This window comes from Talaromyces amestolkiae (genome assembly GCF_001896365.1).
Source record: "Talaromyces amestolkiae strain CIB chromosome Unknown scaffold8.1, whole genome shotgun sequence".
NCBI lineage: Eukaryota > Fungi > Ascomycota > Eurotiomycetes > Eurotiales > Trichocomaceae > Talaromyces > Talaromyces amestolkiae.
The window spans coordinates 304468-320987 of record NW_024468044.1 but is presented as its reverse complement, the minus strand read 5'-3'; the positions used below and the strand labels follow the sequence as shown (position 1 = coordinate 320987).

At 48.3% G+C, this 16520-nt stretch overlaps 6 protein-coding genes across 6 annotated transcripts; 3 read left to right on the top strand and 3 right to left on the bottom strand.

The window, feature by feature from the left end:
• Nucleotides 1-70: 70 nt before the first annotated feature.
• BHQ10_004668 (uncharacterized protein) lies at nucleotides 71-3807 on the bottom strand (the record flags this gene model as incomplete). The annotated part of the gene is made up of 6 exons (XM_040877058.1): nucleotides 71-382; nucleotides 474-818; nucleotides 871-1017; nucleotides 1738-2532; nucleotides 2605-3011; nucleotides 3060-3807. The coding sequence occupies 6 exons, from the start codon at nucleotides 3805-3807 to the stop codon at nucleotides 71-73; spliced, it is 2754 nt and encodes a 917-aa protein (XP_040733172.1).
• Nucleotides 3808-4147: 340 nt separating this feature from the next.
• BHQ10_004667 (uncharacterized protein) lies at nucleotides 4148-5470 on the bottom strand (the record flags this gene model as incomplete). Its single annotated transcript, XM_040877057.1, has 1 exon — nucleotides 4148-5470. The coding sequence occupies one exon, from the start codon at nucleotides 5468-5470 to the stop codon at nucleotides 4148-4150; it is 1323 nt and encodes a 440-aa protein (XP_040733171.1).
• Nucleotides 5471-6083: 613 nt separating this feature from the next.
• On the top strand, nucleotides 6084-8055 carry BHQ10_004666 (uncharacterized protein; the record flags this gene model as incomplete). The annotated part of the gene is made up of 3 exons (XM_040877056.1): nucleotides 6084-6616; nucleotides 6672-7109; nucleotides 7173-8055. 3 exons carry the CDS (start codon nucleotides 6084-6086, stop codon nucleotides 8053-8055), a joined length of 1854 nt encoding a protein of 617 aa, XP_040733170.1.
• Nucleotides 8056-8216: 161 nt separating this feature from the next.
• Nucleotides 8217-10171, bottom strand: BHQ10_004665 (uncharacterized protein; the record flags this gene model as incomplete). Its single annotated transcript, XM_040877055.1, has 8 exons — nucleotides 8217-8444; nucleotides 8540-8609; nucleotides 8685-8769; nucleotides 8840-9119; nucleotides 9181-9697; nucleotides 9749-9773; nucleotides 9840-9992; nucleotides 10060-10171. The coding sequence occupies 8 exons, from the start codon at nucleotides 10169-10171 to the stop codon at nucleotides 8217-8219; spliced, it is 1470 nt and encodes a 489-aa protein (XP_040733169.1).
• Nucleotides 10172-10761: 590 nt separating this feature from the next.
• On the top strand, nucleotides 10762-13515 carry BHQ10_004664 (uncharacterized protein; the record flags this gene model as incomplete). Its single annotated transcript, XM_040877054.1, has 1 exon — nucleotides 10762-13515. One exon carries the CDS (start codon nucleotides 10762-10764, stop codon nucleotides 13513-13515), a length of 2754 nt encoding a protein of 917 aa, XP_040733168.1.
• A 541-nt stretch (nucleotides 13516-14056) lies between these two features.
• On the top strand, nucleotides 14057-16134 carry BHQ10_004663 (uncharacterized protein; the record flags this gene model as incomplete). The annotated part of the gene is made up of 3 exons (XM_040877053.1): nucleotides 14057-14170; nucleotides 14231-15130; nucleotides 15226-16134. The coding sequence occupies 3 exons, from the start codon at nucleotides 14057-14059 to the stop codon at nucleotides 16132-16134; spliced, it is 1923 nt and encodes a 640-aa protein (XP_040733167.1).
• Between the last annotated feature and the right edge of the window lie 386 nt (nucleotides 16135-16520).

Below are 16520 nucleotides of genomic sequence, written 5' to 3'. Positions count from 1 at the left end.
ACCAGTTGATTCTGTACAAACCGAGCCCTAACCCATGAACCCTAAGTTACAACGACTATATACAGGAAATTTATGATGAATTCCAGTCAACCATCGCATCCTCACCAACAACATCCCGAATCAACTTCGCACTCAGTTTCCAGAGATTATCCCCCAACACCGGATCAGAAGCCTGCTTTGACCGCTGACCCAATTGACCCGGATCTGTGAAGTAACGCCCATTCCAACCCTTTTCTTCGACCTCGGGGCTGACAGCGGCATACAGTGCGCTGTAGGAGCCTTGTTCGGGATCTCGACTCATTGCGATCATGGTGGTTGTGAGGAGTTTTCCGAGGAGGCCAGGGTAGGCTTCTTTCCATTGCTGTTGCATTGCTGTGTTGACCTGCGCAATGTCAGTCAAAAAACAATAGATGGTTGCTACCTAGGTAGATAGGGAGACGGACTGCGCCAGGATGTACACTCAAAGCATATACGTTATCATGATTAGGCTTGATGACCCTCTGCACAAGTCCAAAATCTACACCCAGGATAATCGCCAACTTTGTACGGGCATATAACTCCGCACTTCCAATATTGGGGTTATTGATTTCCTCTTTCGATTCGAATTTGACGTCAGATGGAGACAGGCGATGTAGTTCTGAGGACTCCCACACGATCCTGGGCGCTGGGGTATCGGGCAATTTCGACGTCTTGCGTATGAGCGGATACAACTGATTGACAGCATAAAACTGACCGAGCCAGTTGATCTGGAAATGGGAGTCGATCTTATCGTCCGTTTCGCGGTATTGGTTCGCATTGATGCCGGCTGACAACACCAACTACCTCAAAAGCTCAGCACCGCTCCCTCGACATGATAGGTAGGTTGCATACCAAATCGAGCCTCTCCTCCCTCTCCCTCATCTTCGTAAATACTTCCTTGACCTGCTTCAAACTGCCCATGTCGCATCCAACCCACTCGATCTTTGCGTCGGATCCGCTCTCCTTTTTTGATTGCGTCGATTGCAGCGTCGCCTTGCTCTGATTTGCGGTTGACCATTATCACGCGTGCGCCGGCTAGGGCGAAGGCGCGGGCGACGAGTTTCGAACGATTAATGGTGTTGACCTTGGTAGTGACCGGGAACGGGGGAGTTTACCCTATACCCAATGCGCCGCCGAGGACGACCGCGACGCGACCATTAAGGTTGTCCGGTGTTACCTTTTTGGGACCGATGATTGAGTGTAAAGCTGACTGCATTTCTTGGAATTATGTCTACACAATTCGAATTCAGCTAAGAGCTACTGATCGTGCACTGAACGAGTTGTGGTGTATTCTTATATCATTCTAGGGTCACTCGGGTTACGTCAGGGCGGCTCATCATAAAGCCTATACAGACCATAGAATATTTTTGGGGGGATTATAACTTGTTTCTTTCCCTTGCATCAGCTACGATTGTCTTCAGGATATCTACGTCAAGGTCTCGATGTTCTTTTCGATCTTCGTAACTCGATCTCTGCAAGAGGATGGATTTAGGGCTAGAGATCTCGACCATAAACATTCCGTCATACATCGCTCCACTTGAGCCGGATCAGAAAGACTTCCAGGTATCCATGTTGCTTAATTGAAATGTATTGGACTCGTTAAATATCTTTAGAAGCAGATATACAGATAGTTAAATGGCCTACGTCTGACGTATAAGCCTACATCAGTGTACAATGGCCAGACCGCTGACTCTCCACGTCAATCTTTTTCAGGTTGACCACAGGAAACTCCGAAATGTGCAGCTTTGCGCTTGCGAATGGAACCAACTTCACAGTAAAAGGCTTACCGGTGGGTGATGGGTCAGCCGGTGGAAGTCCTGCGCAGTCGCCCTCTAGTTTCCAGTTCGAGATCTTCGTTCCGGCCACACTGATAGTGACTGGCGGTGCGCCAGATTCAAAAATAGGGTTAGGCAGATCGCCTTTCACTTCCGACCGGTGAAAGTGCGCTTGGGAGGGATCAATGGCTACTTGCCAGTCAGCTGCGGGTATGTATTCTACATCACGGAGCTTGGAAGAGTAATCGGCATCTGGCAAGGGTTTCCATTCGGCAAAATGCGTCGGCGGGCCGACCTTGGCCTTGTGTGGAATTTCCATGGCATATAGGAGTGCGCCTCGGTATATGGCAACGGCATTGTTCGCTCGCGGCACAACACGAATCTCAGCATTCAGTGTAATCCTAAACGCAGTCTTGCCCGGTGAGATAGCAATCTTATAAAGACTATTGGCATCCACTTCTACTGTTTCTTCTCTGACTTCATCAGTGTCAAGAGTTTTGTTCACTGTGGTACCTTTAGTGGCCCATTCTGGAACACGAATATAGAAGTTGAAAGGCCGACTAGTCTCAATCTTGTAGGTAATCCTCTCATCGAACGGATAGTGTGTCTCGCTGACGATGTGTATAGGCTTTTCTCCTTTGACAGGAACAGTGACTTCTGCTGGAACGAGGAACTGGTGCGATATAGACCTCAAATCTGCACTCGCAACAAAAGCGTTCATTGCAAATTTGGGCATAGCCTGGGAATGATTGACCAAGCAGCATGGCTATTGCTGTTAGTTATTGCCTTTATTCATCAGCAGGCGACTCACATAATTCACTTCTAGCCCATACACCAGGGCGCGTCCTCCACAGTTGTAGAATGGCCAGTTCTCAAGATTCCTCGCCCAGGTTTCATTACTTTGTGTTAGATAATTGTGAGCCCACCAGTCCGGTGTCATACCCGCTGGCAACCCATTGAATGTGGCAAGCTCGGCTCTGTCGGCATAGCTGTTGTCGCCAAACAGTCGATACATATATGAAAGCGAGAAAATCAATTCTGCCGTTCCACAGAGTTCCGCGCCCCGTTTGGGATGCACACCAGCCAAGAATTCATCACCTGCAAGTGCTCCAAATGTTGTGCCGTGATACTTGAAAGACATATCCACGGATTGACGGGTCTTTGCAATCAGCTCATGATCATGATTCATCCGGTAGAGCTGTGGCATATATCGTAGTGCTGTGGACAGTCAGTCACAGATCTATGCGAGCATGAACAAACACCCACCCTCTGATACGTTCACCACGTGTTTGATGAGAGTTGACCCTGGAGCAGCTGGCTTCTTTGGAAATTCCTCTTCGGTAAAGAACTTGGACCAGTCCCGGTCACCGACACGGGTAGCCTCCCAAGCAAGATCCATTGTTTCCCAAATCATTTCCTTGTCCCGCTTGTTTTTCACCTGCTCATACAACCACTGCAATGACGTAGATAGCTCATGCGCGCGCGTAATACAAAATTCATCAAACTCATCACCAGGATGAGGAATAAGACCTTGATAATTGTCCTTCAACATCGAATTAATAAGTCTTGTGAAACGGAGCAGTGAGTCCACAATGCGATCGTACTGGGACGGATCGGCAAGGGCATGATTAACCATGCCCATCATGACAAGACATCGCGCCCAAATTCCTCGGCCGTGCTTTGTATGTTCCGGTCCGATCCATCCATCTGCATGTTGGTTCTTGAGGGTGCGTTGGAGGAATTCGTTGGCTTGTTTCTTCAAGTCATCGTCGTCGAGGATATAGGCAAGTGGTACGATGTAATTGTACCAGTAGGGAGCGGACTCGCGCAAGGGACTGTATTCGACATCACCACCAAGCCAGCTGGTGTCTTTAACGTAACGGTGAAAATTGTACAGATTGCCGCCCAATCCAGCTGCGCAGAGTTTCAGTTGATCGCGGATCCACCCCCGGGGCTGTACGGAGCCGAGCGGGAGGAGCTCGAATGTGAAGGGAGCGAGGGCGTGGGACCTCATTCTAAGCTTGATCTGCTGTACGAAGGAATAGGAATGGAGTAATTTTCAGTATCAAGAACAGATCAGAGGCTGATGAAAGAGAAGTAGAATGGAGAGACGGCGAGAAGGCACGACCTGAAACTCGTGACCAAACATGAGAAGGCGCTCAGGCACCGATGAAGTCATGCCTGCTTGGCAACCCGGGGTAATCAAGCTAGCCCCATTTGTATAAGCGTGTATTCTATAAAAAAGCTTAGGGCTAATTAGGGCTACTTCTATCTTCTGCGCAATAAAGCCACGAACGGTATCAATTTAAATGTGTTTTATTTAGGTAAATGTTTGCATTTAACTCCAGCATAGTTTACAAAGTACTCAAGTTGAGAACGTGAGCAAAAGACTCGTCCAAAATCCTGAGACCCTCCTCAATCTCCTCAGCCGAGACAGTGACAGGAGGAGCCAGACGAAACACACCTCCCATGCCCGGAAGATTCACGACGTTGCAAGACAGACCACAGGCCATTGCTCGATCTGAAACAGCTTGGCCCAGATCAGGACCCGGTGCCTTTGTCGTTGCATCTGAAATTATCTCAATTCCCTGTAAGAGACCCCGTCCGCGGACATCGCCTATACACCAGTATTTCTGTTGTAGCTTCAAGAGGCCCTCGCGGAGTTGTGCGCCTCGCTCAGTTGCACGCTGGCAGATTCCGTCACGTTCAACAATTTCAAGCACTTTATTACCCACAGCAGCAGTCAATGGGTCGTTCAAATGCGTGGTCAACCATAAGAACCCAGCCTCCGTGCAACCGCGCTCGATTTCCGCAGTGGTACTAACGGAGGCAAGAGGGAGTCCACAGCCGAGCGTCTTGGACAATGCAAGAATATCAGGAACAACGCCATCTTTCTGAAATGCGAACATATCACCCGTTCGTCCCACTCCAGTTTGAGCCTCGTCCATGATTATGAGCATCCCCCGCTTTTTACATTCAACTTCCATGCGCTTAAGGTAACCTCGAGGAAGGTCGAGGATACCACCGGTGGATAGGATAGGCTCCATGATAAAGGCGGCAAGAGAACCGATACTTTGACGGTCAATCATTGACCAGGCAAAGTCCATTTCCGTTTCCCAGTCATAAGATCCATCAGCCTTGCGGAACGGAGAGCGGTAAGCGTATGGTGCAGGAAATGCAAGTTGTCCTGGCATAACAGGACCACCTTTTCTCCGACCGGCAGAGTAGGTTGCGGAGCCCGACCCTGATGTCAACCCATGATAACTTGCAGCGAACGCAACAATTTCGAACTTCCCGGTGTAGAGTTTTGCCATCTTAAGAGCCGCCTCGGTCGACTCTGAGCCGGTATTAAGGAAGAAGGATTTTTCCAATGGTGCGGGCAAAATGCGGGCTAACCTTTCGGCTAGGTCGACTACAGGCTGTGTAATCATGTTGCTCAAGAGGTGATCGAGCTCTGCGACATATCTTTGGACGACTTCGACAATCTCCGGATGAGAATGTCCCAGCAGCGAACTCATCTGGCCGGATGTGAAGTCCAGAATCTGTCTTCCGCTAGCATCGTATAGTCTGGTGCCCTTCGCTTTGGTGATGACTACTGGAGAAAATGGTACTCCAGTTTTCATGAGATATTTGTCCGCTCTCGAAAAGAAGACGGAGTTAGAGTCTGTAGAGGCCATGTTGGATTAGGCGAAATCAGGTAATCGATGGTGCAGTAAGAAAGGCATGAGCTTGATGTAGGAGAAAACATATATAAAGGTCCAATTGGGACTCCATCTCTGCTATTTTCAGAAGAATAAGTTGAGGGCAACCTGCCATATCACCCCTCTTTCCCTCCAACGTCCGCGGCGAACTTTTGATAATTATTGTCGAAGTGGTGAGTTGTTCCTGAAGAGGAAAGAGGAGATATCCCGCGGGCAATATTATCTTAATCCTTATCTCACCCCGATCTGTACCCACGTCTCACTATCTGGCTCTCATGATTGGCGGAATTGGCCGCGGGCGGCATTTGCCTTGGGCTTTTCCGGAGTAGGGAAATGAGGGAATGAGTATCGTCCAAGCAATTCCTTTCATCGTCTTTGTTCGACACACATCTCAGGCTCTACAATGCAGGCTGGTATTGACGCCGGAAGGCCCTATCGGTCTCATCTGTTTCCGGCCTGCTTACCCTGCAAGAAACGCAAATCACGATGCCGAACACGCGACTCGCCAGGGGCATGCATTATGTGCCAAGCACATGGTACTGACTGCATATATCCTCAAGCTGATTATCAGTCTTCGCAGCAGAGACCAATGACTTCGTCACCGCGGAGAATAGCGGCCAAAGCCAGACATATCAACACTACCAGTTCATCACCACGTGGGCAGATTCCATTGACCTCCACACCACAAGTTGAAACATCTCATTCTCACAACTTCCAAGGGGCGAATGGCGACTTCGATCCTCAGCATAGTCTGACCGCAAGAGCTCCAATTGGAAGCTACAATCTAGAACCATCATATACACAAATTCTAGGTTCGGAAGATACACCATCAAATTTGAGAGGCATTGTTGCTGAGACTGGCGAAAACAGCTCACATATTATCAGTCCCGCAGTAGCTGACGATAGCGAGTTTCTGGAGAGCTATCTCTCTACTATACCCGATGCTGGGCGAACGAGTTTAATTCGAACGAGTGTGACTGCAAGTCGACCCGTGAGGCCTGTCCTATTCAGTACGGTACCAAGACGACCACTAGGAGTTTCTTCAAACCAATCACTTCCGGCTACAAAGTGTGAGATTATTGAAAAATATCTCGAGCCTGCAGTAAAAGATGTCGTCAACCTGTGAGTGAACTTCAATGCTATATGACAATTTAATTGGTATCTAATGCGGCGCCAGATTCTTCGAATATGCCAACATATGCTTCCCTGTGTTCGACGAAGCTTCCTTCAAGGATGTCTATTTCACTCACAAAGACAAAATCTCTCCAGCATTGCTCAGCAATCTATATGCCAATGCCTTGATATACTGGGACAACTCACCAAAGCTCTCTTCCGTTCGATCGCCTGATATTCGTTATATTTGGAACCAGGCCAATGAAGCGCTTCATTCTGAGCTTTTCCTGTCTCCTGGAATATCGACTGTAATGGCCATTATTCTCAATGTTTGCGGCAGACCAAGCACTTCTATATTTGGGAATGGAGGAATGGTTGGGACGGCGGTTGCGTTGTCAAATGCATTAGGCTTGAATCGCGATCCATCGAACTGGAATATCTCGCCGCTAGAGAAAAGATTCAGGATTCGGATCTGGTGGCTAGTTGTTCTTCATGATCGTTGGTATGTTCCGACTTGAGAAAAGTCACTATATGCACCAACTAAGACTTATTTTGTAATTAATAGGTGCAGTCTGGCGTACGGCACACCTCTACAGATTCATCGCGCACAATATGACGTTGCCTTTCCGACAATAGATGACCTCTGTACCACAGATTCCACTCAAGTTGAAACGGCAGCCGCATCAGTGTTCATTGCACTTACAACCTTGACCGAAGTCCTCGCTCAATATCTCGAGCACGTCTATAATGTATCCAACATGGAAGAATTCTCATCATCAAAAATGTCCGCCATGGATCTCGAGCGGGCCTTGAATGAATGGGAGGAGTCTTTAAGCGACAACATACGCCGCATCGTGGTGCGAGGGACGAATCTCAACGCACCAGGGGCTGCAAATTTCCGACTTGCCTATCTTGCCGTCAAGCTCCTACTAAGGCGCCTCCAGCTTGACGCTGACAAACCTTCCTCAGAAACAGTTCATAATAGTGACGATGACTACGGCACATGCTCACCTTTCTACATACAAGCGCAAAGAGCTGCTGAAGAAATCGTCCATTTGATGCAGGAATTAGACGACTCACATTTCCGTGGGTTCTGGATACCTGTCAATGCGTTGTGTTTGACATCAGCTACTACTTTCTTACTTCGTAGTGCGCTTCGCAAAAGGGGTTCTGCGACAACGTTGAATGCTCCACTCAATATATCTAGAGATATGATTCAGACACTTCGGTCTCATCGTCAGAGGTTTTCCTGGGATCTGGCAGATGACTGTCTGGCTACTTGTGGCGACTTGGTGGATAAGATTACGTCTTATCCCAACATGAATAATGGGACTATGTGTGTGGACTTGACAATGCCATCTCTACAGGATTGTGGTGATATCAGCCAGTCGGTCTTGGATGAATTATTTGTGGAGTTTCCGGGACTTGTAGATAGTATCGGCATTTAGTATGTATATATAGCTTTCGAAAGTTTTGAATAGCTAGCATACCGACGACCGTGACCTGAATTACCAGCAAGAGCAATGACTTTATTGCCAGATTTTACCATGATCGAAGTCAAATCAGCGACATTCGGACACGTCAACACCTTGCTCCCGCTTTCTTCCATTCAAGCGGTTACCTCCATTTGCTCAGTCATGCCCCTCTTGTCTTCCAATCCCTCGTTCTTAATCCGTTCCGCTAAGATACTGGTCTCAGTGACCTGGTTTTTGCTTTTGGTGGAGTTGCCAATGAACCAGGGACTCTCGGTGAAAAGCTTCTTCATCTCCTCTAGGGGCAACTGTTTCGTCTCCGGGAGCATGGCCCAGAAGAAAATGGCATTAGCGAAATTGCAGACCTAAAAGGAGGATGTCAGCTACGGGCGAAAGATTTATCAGAGTTTCTTTTGATATGATTTCAGGCAAGGAGAGCAAGTCGCTGGTAGTAACTTACCACGAACAGGATATAGAACCTCCACCCGGAGTTTGCCATTCCTATGGGCGTCACTTGACCGATCATTGTGCTAGAGGACAGATTCGATGGTTATCTTTTTGTGATCTCTCCATGGGAGTGATGGAAGTTGGATCATAAGACTTACTTGAAGGCGAACGACACCATGCAGCCTATGGCGACACCTTTGGCTCGGGTTGCCGTATCAAAAATCTCAGCGGGAATCATCCAAGCTAAATGAGGCGTTAGTATCCATCTCAGAAGCAAGAGATGACTAGAATGAGAAGGGAGAGCCAGCCATACACAATGGTCCCATACTGCTGGAAAAGCAGAAATTATACATCCAAGTCATGATAATGAACCCCCAATGCGCGCCTGTGTTGTTTGTCTCGGGAGGGAACTGGGCGAGAAGTATTGTGCTGATCACGTATGTGAGACACATGGCAAGATTGCCGCCCACTACAATTTTTCGACGGCCTATTTTGTCCACGACCATCATTAGGACGAATTCACCAAGAAGTCCAATGATTGAGTTGATGGCTTGGTAGCGCAGGGTGTCAGTTCCATCGATACCAATTTGTTTCTGATAGTGAGTCACAGTTAGCGGCTTTGAAAGCCAGGAGATTGGTGAGAATGAAGCTCACAAAGATGGTAACTGAGTAATATTGGATAGCGGAAATCCCCGTCATTTGTGTCGCAGCTTGCATAGCAGAAGCCAGTAGGAGACGACGGAAGTTTGATTTATTGGTGATCCACTCATAGATCTTGACCTGACTATGCTCCTTCTCTGCTGCAACCTGCGCTTTAATCTGTTCATATTCGGCGAGGATCCACGGGTCAGATGTGTCCCCGTTGGCATGGAGTCGGGCTAGGGTTTTTAGACCTTTCTCCAACTGTCCTTGGCTAATAAGCCAACGAGGCGATTCTGGGAAAAGGAAGATCAAACCGGACAAAAGAGCAGCTGGTATGATCTGAATGCCCAGAGGGATACGCCATTGGCGATTGTCCGCAAAACTGACATAGGTGCCATAGCTAATCCAGCTTCCACAGACACCACCGATGCCTAGCATGAATTGTTGCAGTCCAGTCACCAAGCCTCGAATATTGGGGTGAACCAATTCTGCCTGGTAAATTGGAACGATCATGGTGAGGACACCGATCCTATGCGTCGTTAGTTACTAGGCAGGAAGGACTCAGGCCAAGGGGGCTCACGAGACACCCGCGATAAAACGACCTCCTAAGATGTAGCCATAGTTACGCGCACCTGCCTGCAAACTACCACCTAGGCAGAAAATTAACCCACCAGCTAAGATGGTCGCTCGGCGGCCAAAGTAATCCGAGCATGGGTATGCTAATCCAGCGCCGACAAAAGCGCCGGCTGTGAGCAGTGAAGCGACCAGACCTATCTCTGTGGTGGTTGGATTGAAGTAACTCAGGAACGAGCCACTGGATACCACTTTTCACGAGCAATCCAGAATTTTCAGTGCTTGTGAAAAGATGAGATGGTGCGTTGAGTGGCTTACCTTCGGCGACAATAGTAAGATCATATCCGTAGAGCAATGATCCAAGTGCAGCAAACGTGCCCACCAGAAATTGATATACCTTGGGAGGAAATCCCATTTCTTCTTTAAGCATAGTAGATTGATCGTAAGAAGAGATAAAAACTTGAGGACTGTTGTCTACCCACAATAATTATTCGAAGGGATATATCCCCAGCATTTTAAACGTTCCGGATCGATCTCTATGTGTGAAGCTCGGCTTTTTCTTTGCTGGAGCAACTGTGCAGCGTTAGTAGACAACTCCACATCAGGTTCATTGATCGGGAAAAAGTCCACCAGCACACGACGCGGGGATAAACTACGGTACTAGTGGTCAACTCTAATTTTACGACCCATTAGATTACCCGATTCGGAAATCATTGGGGGTCTCCAGAACGCCTGCGGAAAATGCGCCAATCAAATTCGAAAGATTCCGCAGGTCATTTGATGCCGGTCTCCCTGAAGTACAGAATGACAGAAATATAACCGGTTATACGAGTAAACACGATCAAATTCTCGGGATAATACCAAGCGAGATGATATGGTATGATTATGAGACGAGATAGAATGGTCGCGAAGATGATCTCTCAATCCCCCAAGGTTGGTGTCTCCCTCGAACTCTAACCCCCTGTTTTTTTAACTCTCCTCAGAGAGAAAGCACTATTCCACTGAGACATACCAGTGTCAATGGCCGAATTAACTGCATTGCGCTTTGAGCAACACCATTCGGGACTGGGCGTACAATGCTCTTCGCCTCGAATTTCATGGACCTTCTCTGCCGTCGACGAGTCGATTTCTGACTGGCAGCAACTGCAGTATGAAATTTGCGTGCGTCGTGAAACTGGGACACCGTTATACTTTGTTATCCAAAGTCCCGATTCGTCTCTAGTTCCATGGCCGAGCACGCCCTTGCAATCTCGAGAACAAGCTCAAGTGCGAGTACGAGTGTGCGGCAGCTGGATGGACAGGAACACTAGGCGGGCACACTCAGGTTGGTCTGCCTGGTCATCATGGGCCACGGTTGAATGCAGCCTTCTTAGTGCCCAAGACTGGATTGCAGTGCCTATCTCCAGCCCAATTGTGCCATTGAGTCACGAAGATGAGTCATTAAGGCCTTTGCTCTTCCGAAAAACATTTGAACTGCCGGCCACATTTGACTCCGTTCAGCGAGCACGGCTGTACATCACGGCATTTGGTGTCTATCGGGCATACCTCAATGGTTGCAGGATTGGGGATCATGAAATGTCGCCCGGGTGGACAAGCTATCGCTATCGGATTGCATACCAAGTTTTTGATGTGACTTCTTTGATCACTACCAAAGGCAGTAATGTGCTGAGTATCGAGGTCGCCGAGGGCTGGTATGCAGGCCGGCTGGGATTTGATGGTGGCAAACGGCATATCTACGGAGACCGAATCGCTGTCATGGCCCAGTTGGAGATCGATGGACTAGCAGGTGGACGCTTTAAAGTTGCATCGGACATCAGTTGGAAGTTCCACCCAAGTCCCATTGTGAACAGTGAAATTTACAACGGGGAAACATACGATGCTCGAGTCGAAGGCGAAAACTGGAACCAACAGTGCCCTAGCAATGTTGACACCGACTGGGAGACAGTCTCAGTTTTGGACTTTCCTCGTGCACGATTATACGCCCCAAACGCTCCTCCAGTACGAATCACGGAGATTTTGGCACCCCAGAAGATATCCACCACACCTTCAGGCCGAATTATTCTCGATTTCGGTCAGAATTTAGTTGGAAAACTTCTCGTACGGTCAATGACGCTCCCAGTGGACGGGACTGTGAACTTCATCCACGCCGAAGTCATCGAAGACGACGGGGAATTGGGAACGCGACCGCTTCGTGGCGCAAAATGCGTTGATAAAGTCATCTCATCCGGCCAGCCGTTGATCGATTGGTCGCCGAAATTCACCTTCCACGGTTTTCGATTCGTAGGAATCGATGGATGGGACCCTCGATCAGAGAAAAAGTCTTGGAAGAGCAACATTCAAGCACTAGTGATTCACACTGATTTCAAGCAAACTGGGCAATTCGAATGCTCAAACATAGCCATCAATCAGTTGCACCAGAACGCTTGCTGGAGTATGCGTGGGAATTTTTTGTCCATCCCCACAGATTGCCCCCAACGGGATGAACGTTTAGGCTGGACGGGAGACATCCAGATTTTTGGTCCATCTGCAACGTTTCTGTATGACGTGGTTGGCATGCTTTCCGAATGGATGGAAGATGTCGCCTGCGAACAATCAGATCACAATGGCGTTCCGCCACTTGTAATCCCCAATATCCTGGACCACGTGTGGCCATCCATTCCCCAGGCTCTCTGGGGTGATGTGGTGATCATCCTTCCGTGGGTATTATATCTATCATCAGGTGATCGTGACATCCTACATCGTCAGTACTCAAGTATGACCTCGTGGCTGGATCAGGGAGTTCGTAGAGGCAGAGATGGACTCTGGGATCCGGAGATATGGCAACTGGGCGACTGGCTCGATCCCCAGGCACCACCCGACGAGCCTGGCGATTGCCGAACAAATGGCACACTAGTAGCAGACGCATATCTCGTATATGTCACATCTCTCATGGCTAAAATTGCCTTTGTTCTCAAGAGAGAGGGGGAGGGTACACATTACAGCTACAAAGCTCAATGTCTCCGTGCGCTTTTCCAAGAGAAGTACATAACTTCATCTGGCCTCATAGTTGGGGATTCCCAGACCGCTTATTCATTGGCCATCGTCTTTGGTCTTTTGTCCACCCAGCTCCAGCTAGACACGGCTAGATGTCAGCTTTCAGCGCGTGTACGCATGGCCAAATTCCGCGTATCAACCGGGTTCGCTGGTACTCCTGTGATTTTGAAGGCTCTCACAGAAACAGATAATCTCTCGCTAGCCTACCGAATGCTCCTCGAAGACCGCTGCCCGTCGTGGTTATACCCTATCACCATGGGCGCCACCACCATTTGGGAGCGGTGGGACAGCATGCTACCAAACGGGTCTATCAACCCCGGCCAAATGACTTCTTTCAACCACTATGCCTTGGGTTCTGTGGTCAACTGGCTCCACGAGACTGTGGGTGGTTTGCGGGCACTGGAAGCTGGTTGGAAGACTGCATTGGTGTCTCCACAACCGGGAGGTTCTTTAACCTACGCATCGGTGTCATACGAGAGTGTCTACGGCCACTGGAGCTGTCGTTGGAAACTGCAATTTGACGGGGATCGGAATGAAGCAATGACTCTCTGCTTGGATCTGATTGTCCCACCAAACTGCCGAGCAGTAGTTAGGATCCAGGCTGACGAGGATGGATTCAGTAAATTGGATGAGAGTGTGGGATCTGGAAAGCATCACTGGGAGATTCCCTTCTTTCCTTGGTCATGGCCACCACAAGCAACAGCCCCATTCATAACAAACCCGGGCAAGCATATCGATTAGATTAGTGCATATGATATAGATATATTGAGATCCTTTTCTTCATCTAGAATTTGAAAAAATCAATTTTCGACAAAGTTGGACTTTCATAACCTCGAAGTCATCAGCTAGCCAGTCTTATTGAGTATTCTACCGAGAAGAAATGACTGTTAGGTGTTACAGCAGCGAGAAAGGCCCAAACCCCTTCTCGGTGATTTACAGCTCTGGGGTCAACGTCGCTGGACTTCGGTTAAATTGACGATTCTCTCGGGCATAACAACTGGTAAATATCCCAGGAACTAGGCCCATTGATTGCGGAGTAGTGGGCGCAATGCCTGCCTCCTCGGTCCAGCTCCTACCGAATATTCCACAATTACGGGACAAAATGGAGTACTGCCTCAAATTCAGGAATCTTCAGGGCCCTTGACGGCATTTGAGATGCGGGGAAAGCACCTGGTGTAGTACGTATAAAGGGTCATCCGTAGAATCCGTGTCTTGAGTTCTTTGAAACACGCCAAAAGCGATTATATTGACTAGAAAAGAGCTGCCCTAAAATCTTGAAATCATGATTCTCGCTTCTATTTTCTGGTTTGCTGCCAGCGTAGCGGCATTAACGCTTGACGTTGCCTCATCTGGTGGCAATCGGTCTAGTTCCCTCTTGTATGGGTTGTTGTATGAGGTAAGCTAAGGATTCCAGATCTCTATGGACAAAGGTGGAGTGTAGACTGATGTATAACAGGACATCTACCACTCTGGTGACGGCGGTCTGTATGGGGAGATGCTCCGGAACCGAGCCTTTCAAGGATCCTCGTCCAATGGAGCTGCCAGCCTGGCGCGAAACACGGATTATTGGTATCCTGTTGGGAACGTCTCACTAACCATCGACACATCCTCCCCCAGTCTTTCCTCTAGCTTGCCATACCAAATGCGTATGGACGTAGCTGTTGGAACCACTGGAACCGTGGGGTTTTACAACGAAGGCTTCTGGGGCTTCAATGTGGATGCCGCAAAGCGATACATTGCTAGTTTCTACATGAGAGGCAATTACAATGGAACCGTCGACTGCTATTTCCATAGCAATACCACAGACCAAGTCCTCGGGTCATCGAGCATGAGTATTGATCAGACTTCATCTGAGGGATGGGTGCAGACCTTCTCCACGACATTCCAGCCGAGCACGACTGGCTCGGATGCTAACAACACGTTTTACTTCACGTTTGATGGGTCAAAGCTCGCTGGTCAGAGTGTTTATTTCAACATTCTGAGCTTATTTAAGCAGACATTTGATGACCGTTACAATGGTGTCCGGGAAGACCTGGCCGAGGCGGTAGAAAACATGAACGCCAAATATATCCGACTACCTGGCGGAAACAACATGGAGGGCAACGGTTCCCCTTTTGAATGGAAATGGAACGAAACCATTGGCTCCCTCGTGGATCGTCCGGGTCGACCAGGTACCTGGGGTGATATCAAAACCGACGGATTTGGTCTCCTAGAAATGATGAAGATGTCGCAAGATCTAGGGCTTGAGGTCATTCTAGGCATCTGGACTGGACTGTATCTGAACGGTGAGATCATTTCTGAGGCCAACTTGCAGCCATATGTGGATTCTGTCATGAATGAGTTGGAATTTCTTCTAGTAAGTTGGCCTATCCAATACCTAGGGATTCTCTAGATGCATTTGCCAATGAATGCACAAATCTCGATATGCGAAGCACTTGCTGATAAGACTAGGGAGATAAATCGACTACCTACGGTGCCCAAAGAGCTGCTTTGGGTTTTCCATCACCATTCAGAATCAATTGGATTGAAATCGGCAATGAAGACTACCTCAACGGAGGAACGAGCTCATACTATTCCTATCGATTCATGGCCTTCTATAACGCCATCCACGCTGTTTATCCGTCCATCAATCTCATGTCAACAATCAATCCTAACCCGGTCAAGTCCGACGGCAGTTCGCTGGACCTCCACGTCTACGGCAATGAAGACTATTTTGTCTCTCTTTTCAACACGTTTGACCAAGCGAGCCGCAAATACCCTGTCTTTGTTAACGAGTACGCAGCAACCAACACTGGCTCTAACAATGTAGGTCAAGTCGGGGCCCAGACTCTGGGCATGTCCTGTGCGGAGGCTGTCTTTCTCCTCGGCTGCGAAAGAAACTCAGATGTCATCGTCGGTTCTGCCTATGGTGCCTTGATCAAGAGCTATAATGAAGCGCCCGACACAGTGGCTGTGATAAAGCACACTGCGAATGAGATCCTCTACAGCATTAGCTACTATGTTCAAAAGCTTTTCGCGGAAAATATGGCTACAGAAACTCTACCGGTTACCGCCACGAATGGAAGCTTCGGCCCTGTATACTGGTCTGCAACGGCCAACAGTTCTTCCACGATCCTCAAGCTCGTCAATTATGATGGAATGACCGGTTCGTCCAACGCTGTGCAGGTCAATATCGAGGGATCGTCCAAGACGACTGCCACTCTGATCATTTTGACAGCCCCAAATTCCACGAGTGTCAACAATTTGCCGTCTTTGGGAGGCGAAAGCAGTACCATTACTACCACTACCTTGTCCGGATCTTCTGGTAGCTTCTTCGTGAGCTTCAGTAAACCTTACGAAATTGTGATTTTGGTCGTCTAAACAGGCCAAAATACATGTTGATACGCGAATGAATTTTTCCGCAAGTGGAACGAGCAAGCTCCCATTTAGATATGTTGTATACAAACGTAAGGAGAGCTTAATTTGTTGATAAAGCATCACAAACCGAAATAACCCGTAGATTCCAATCTTACCCATGATTCAGCTTGGACTCGGTCTCCTTCGAGAAGAATAGAGACTTCTCATATAGTTTTTAATCTCTTAGTATCTAGTTGAACTATTCTGACGGATCAAGGGAAACTGCAAAATTGGTATCAAATGCGCCCATTTCTGGATATAGCATCGTTTGAGTGCGTAGAACACCCTAGCTAGCTCCAAATGCGGGTAGTCGACCTTTTTGAGAGAAAATATTCGCCTGCGTAGAGATA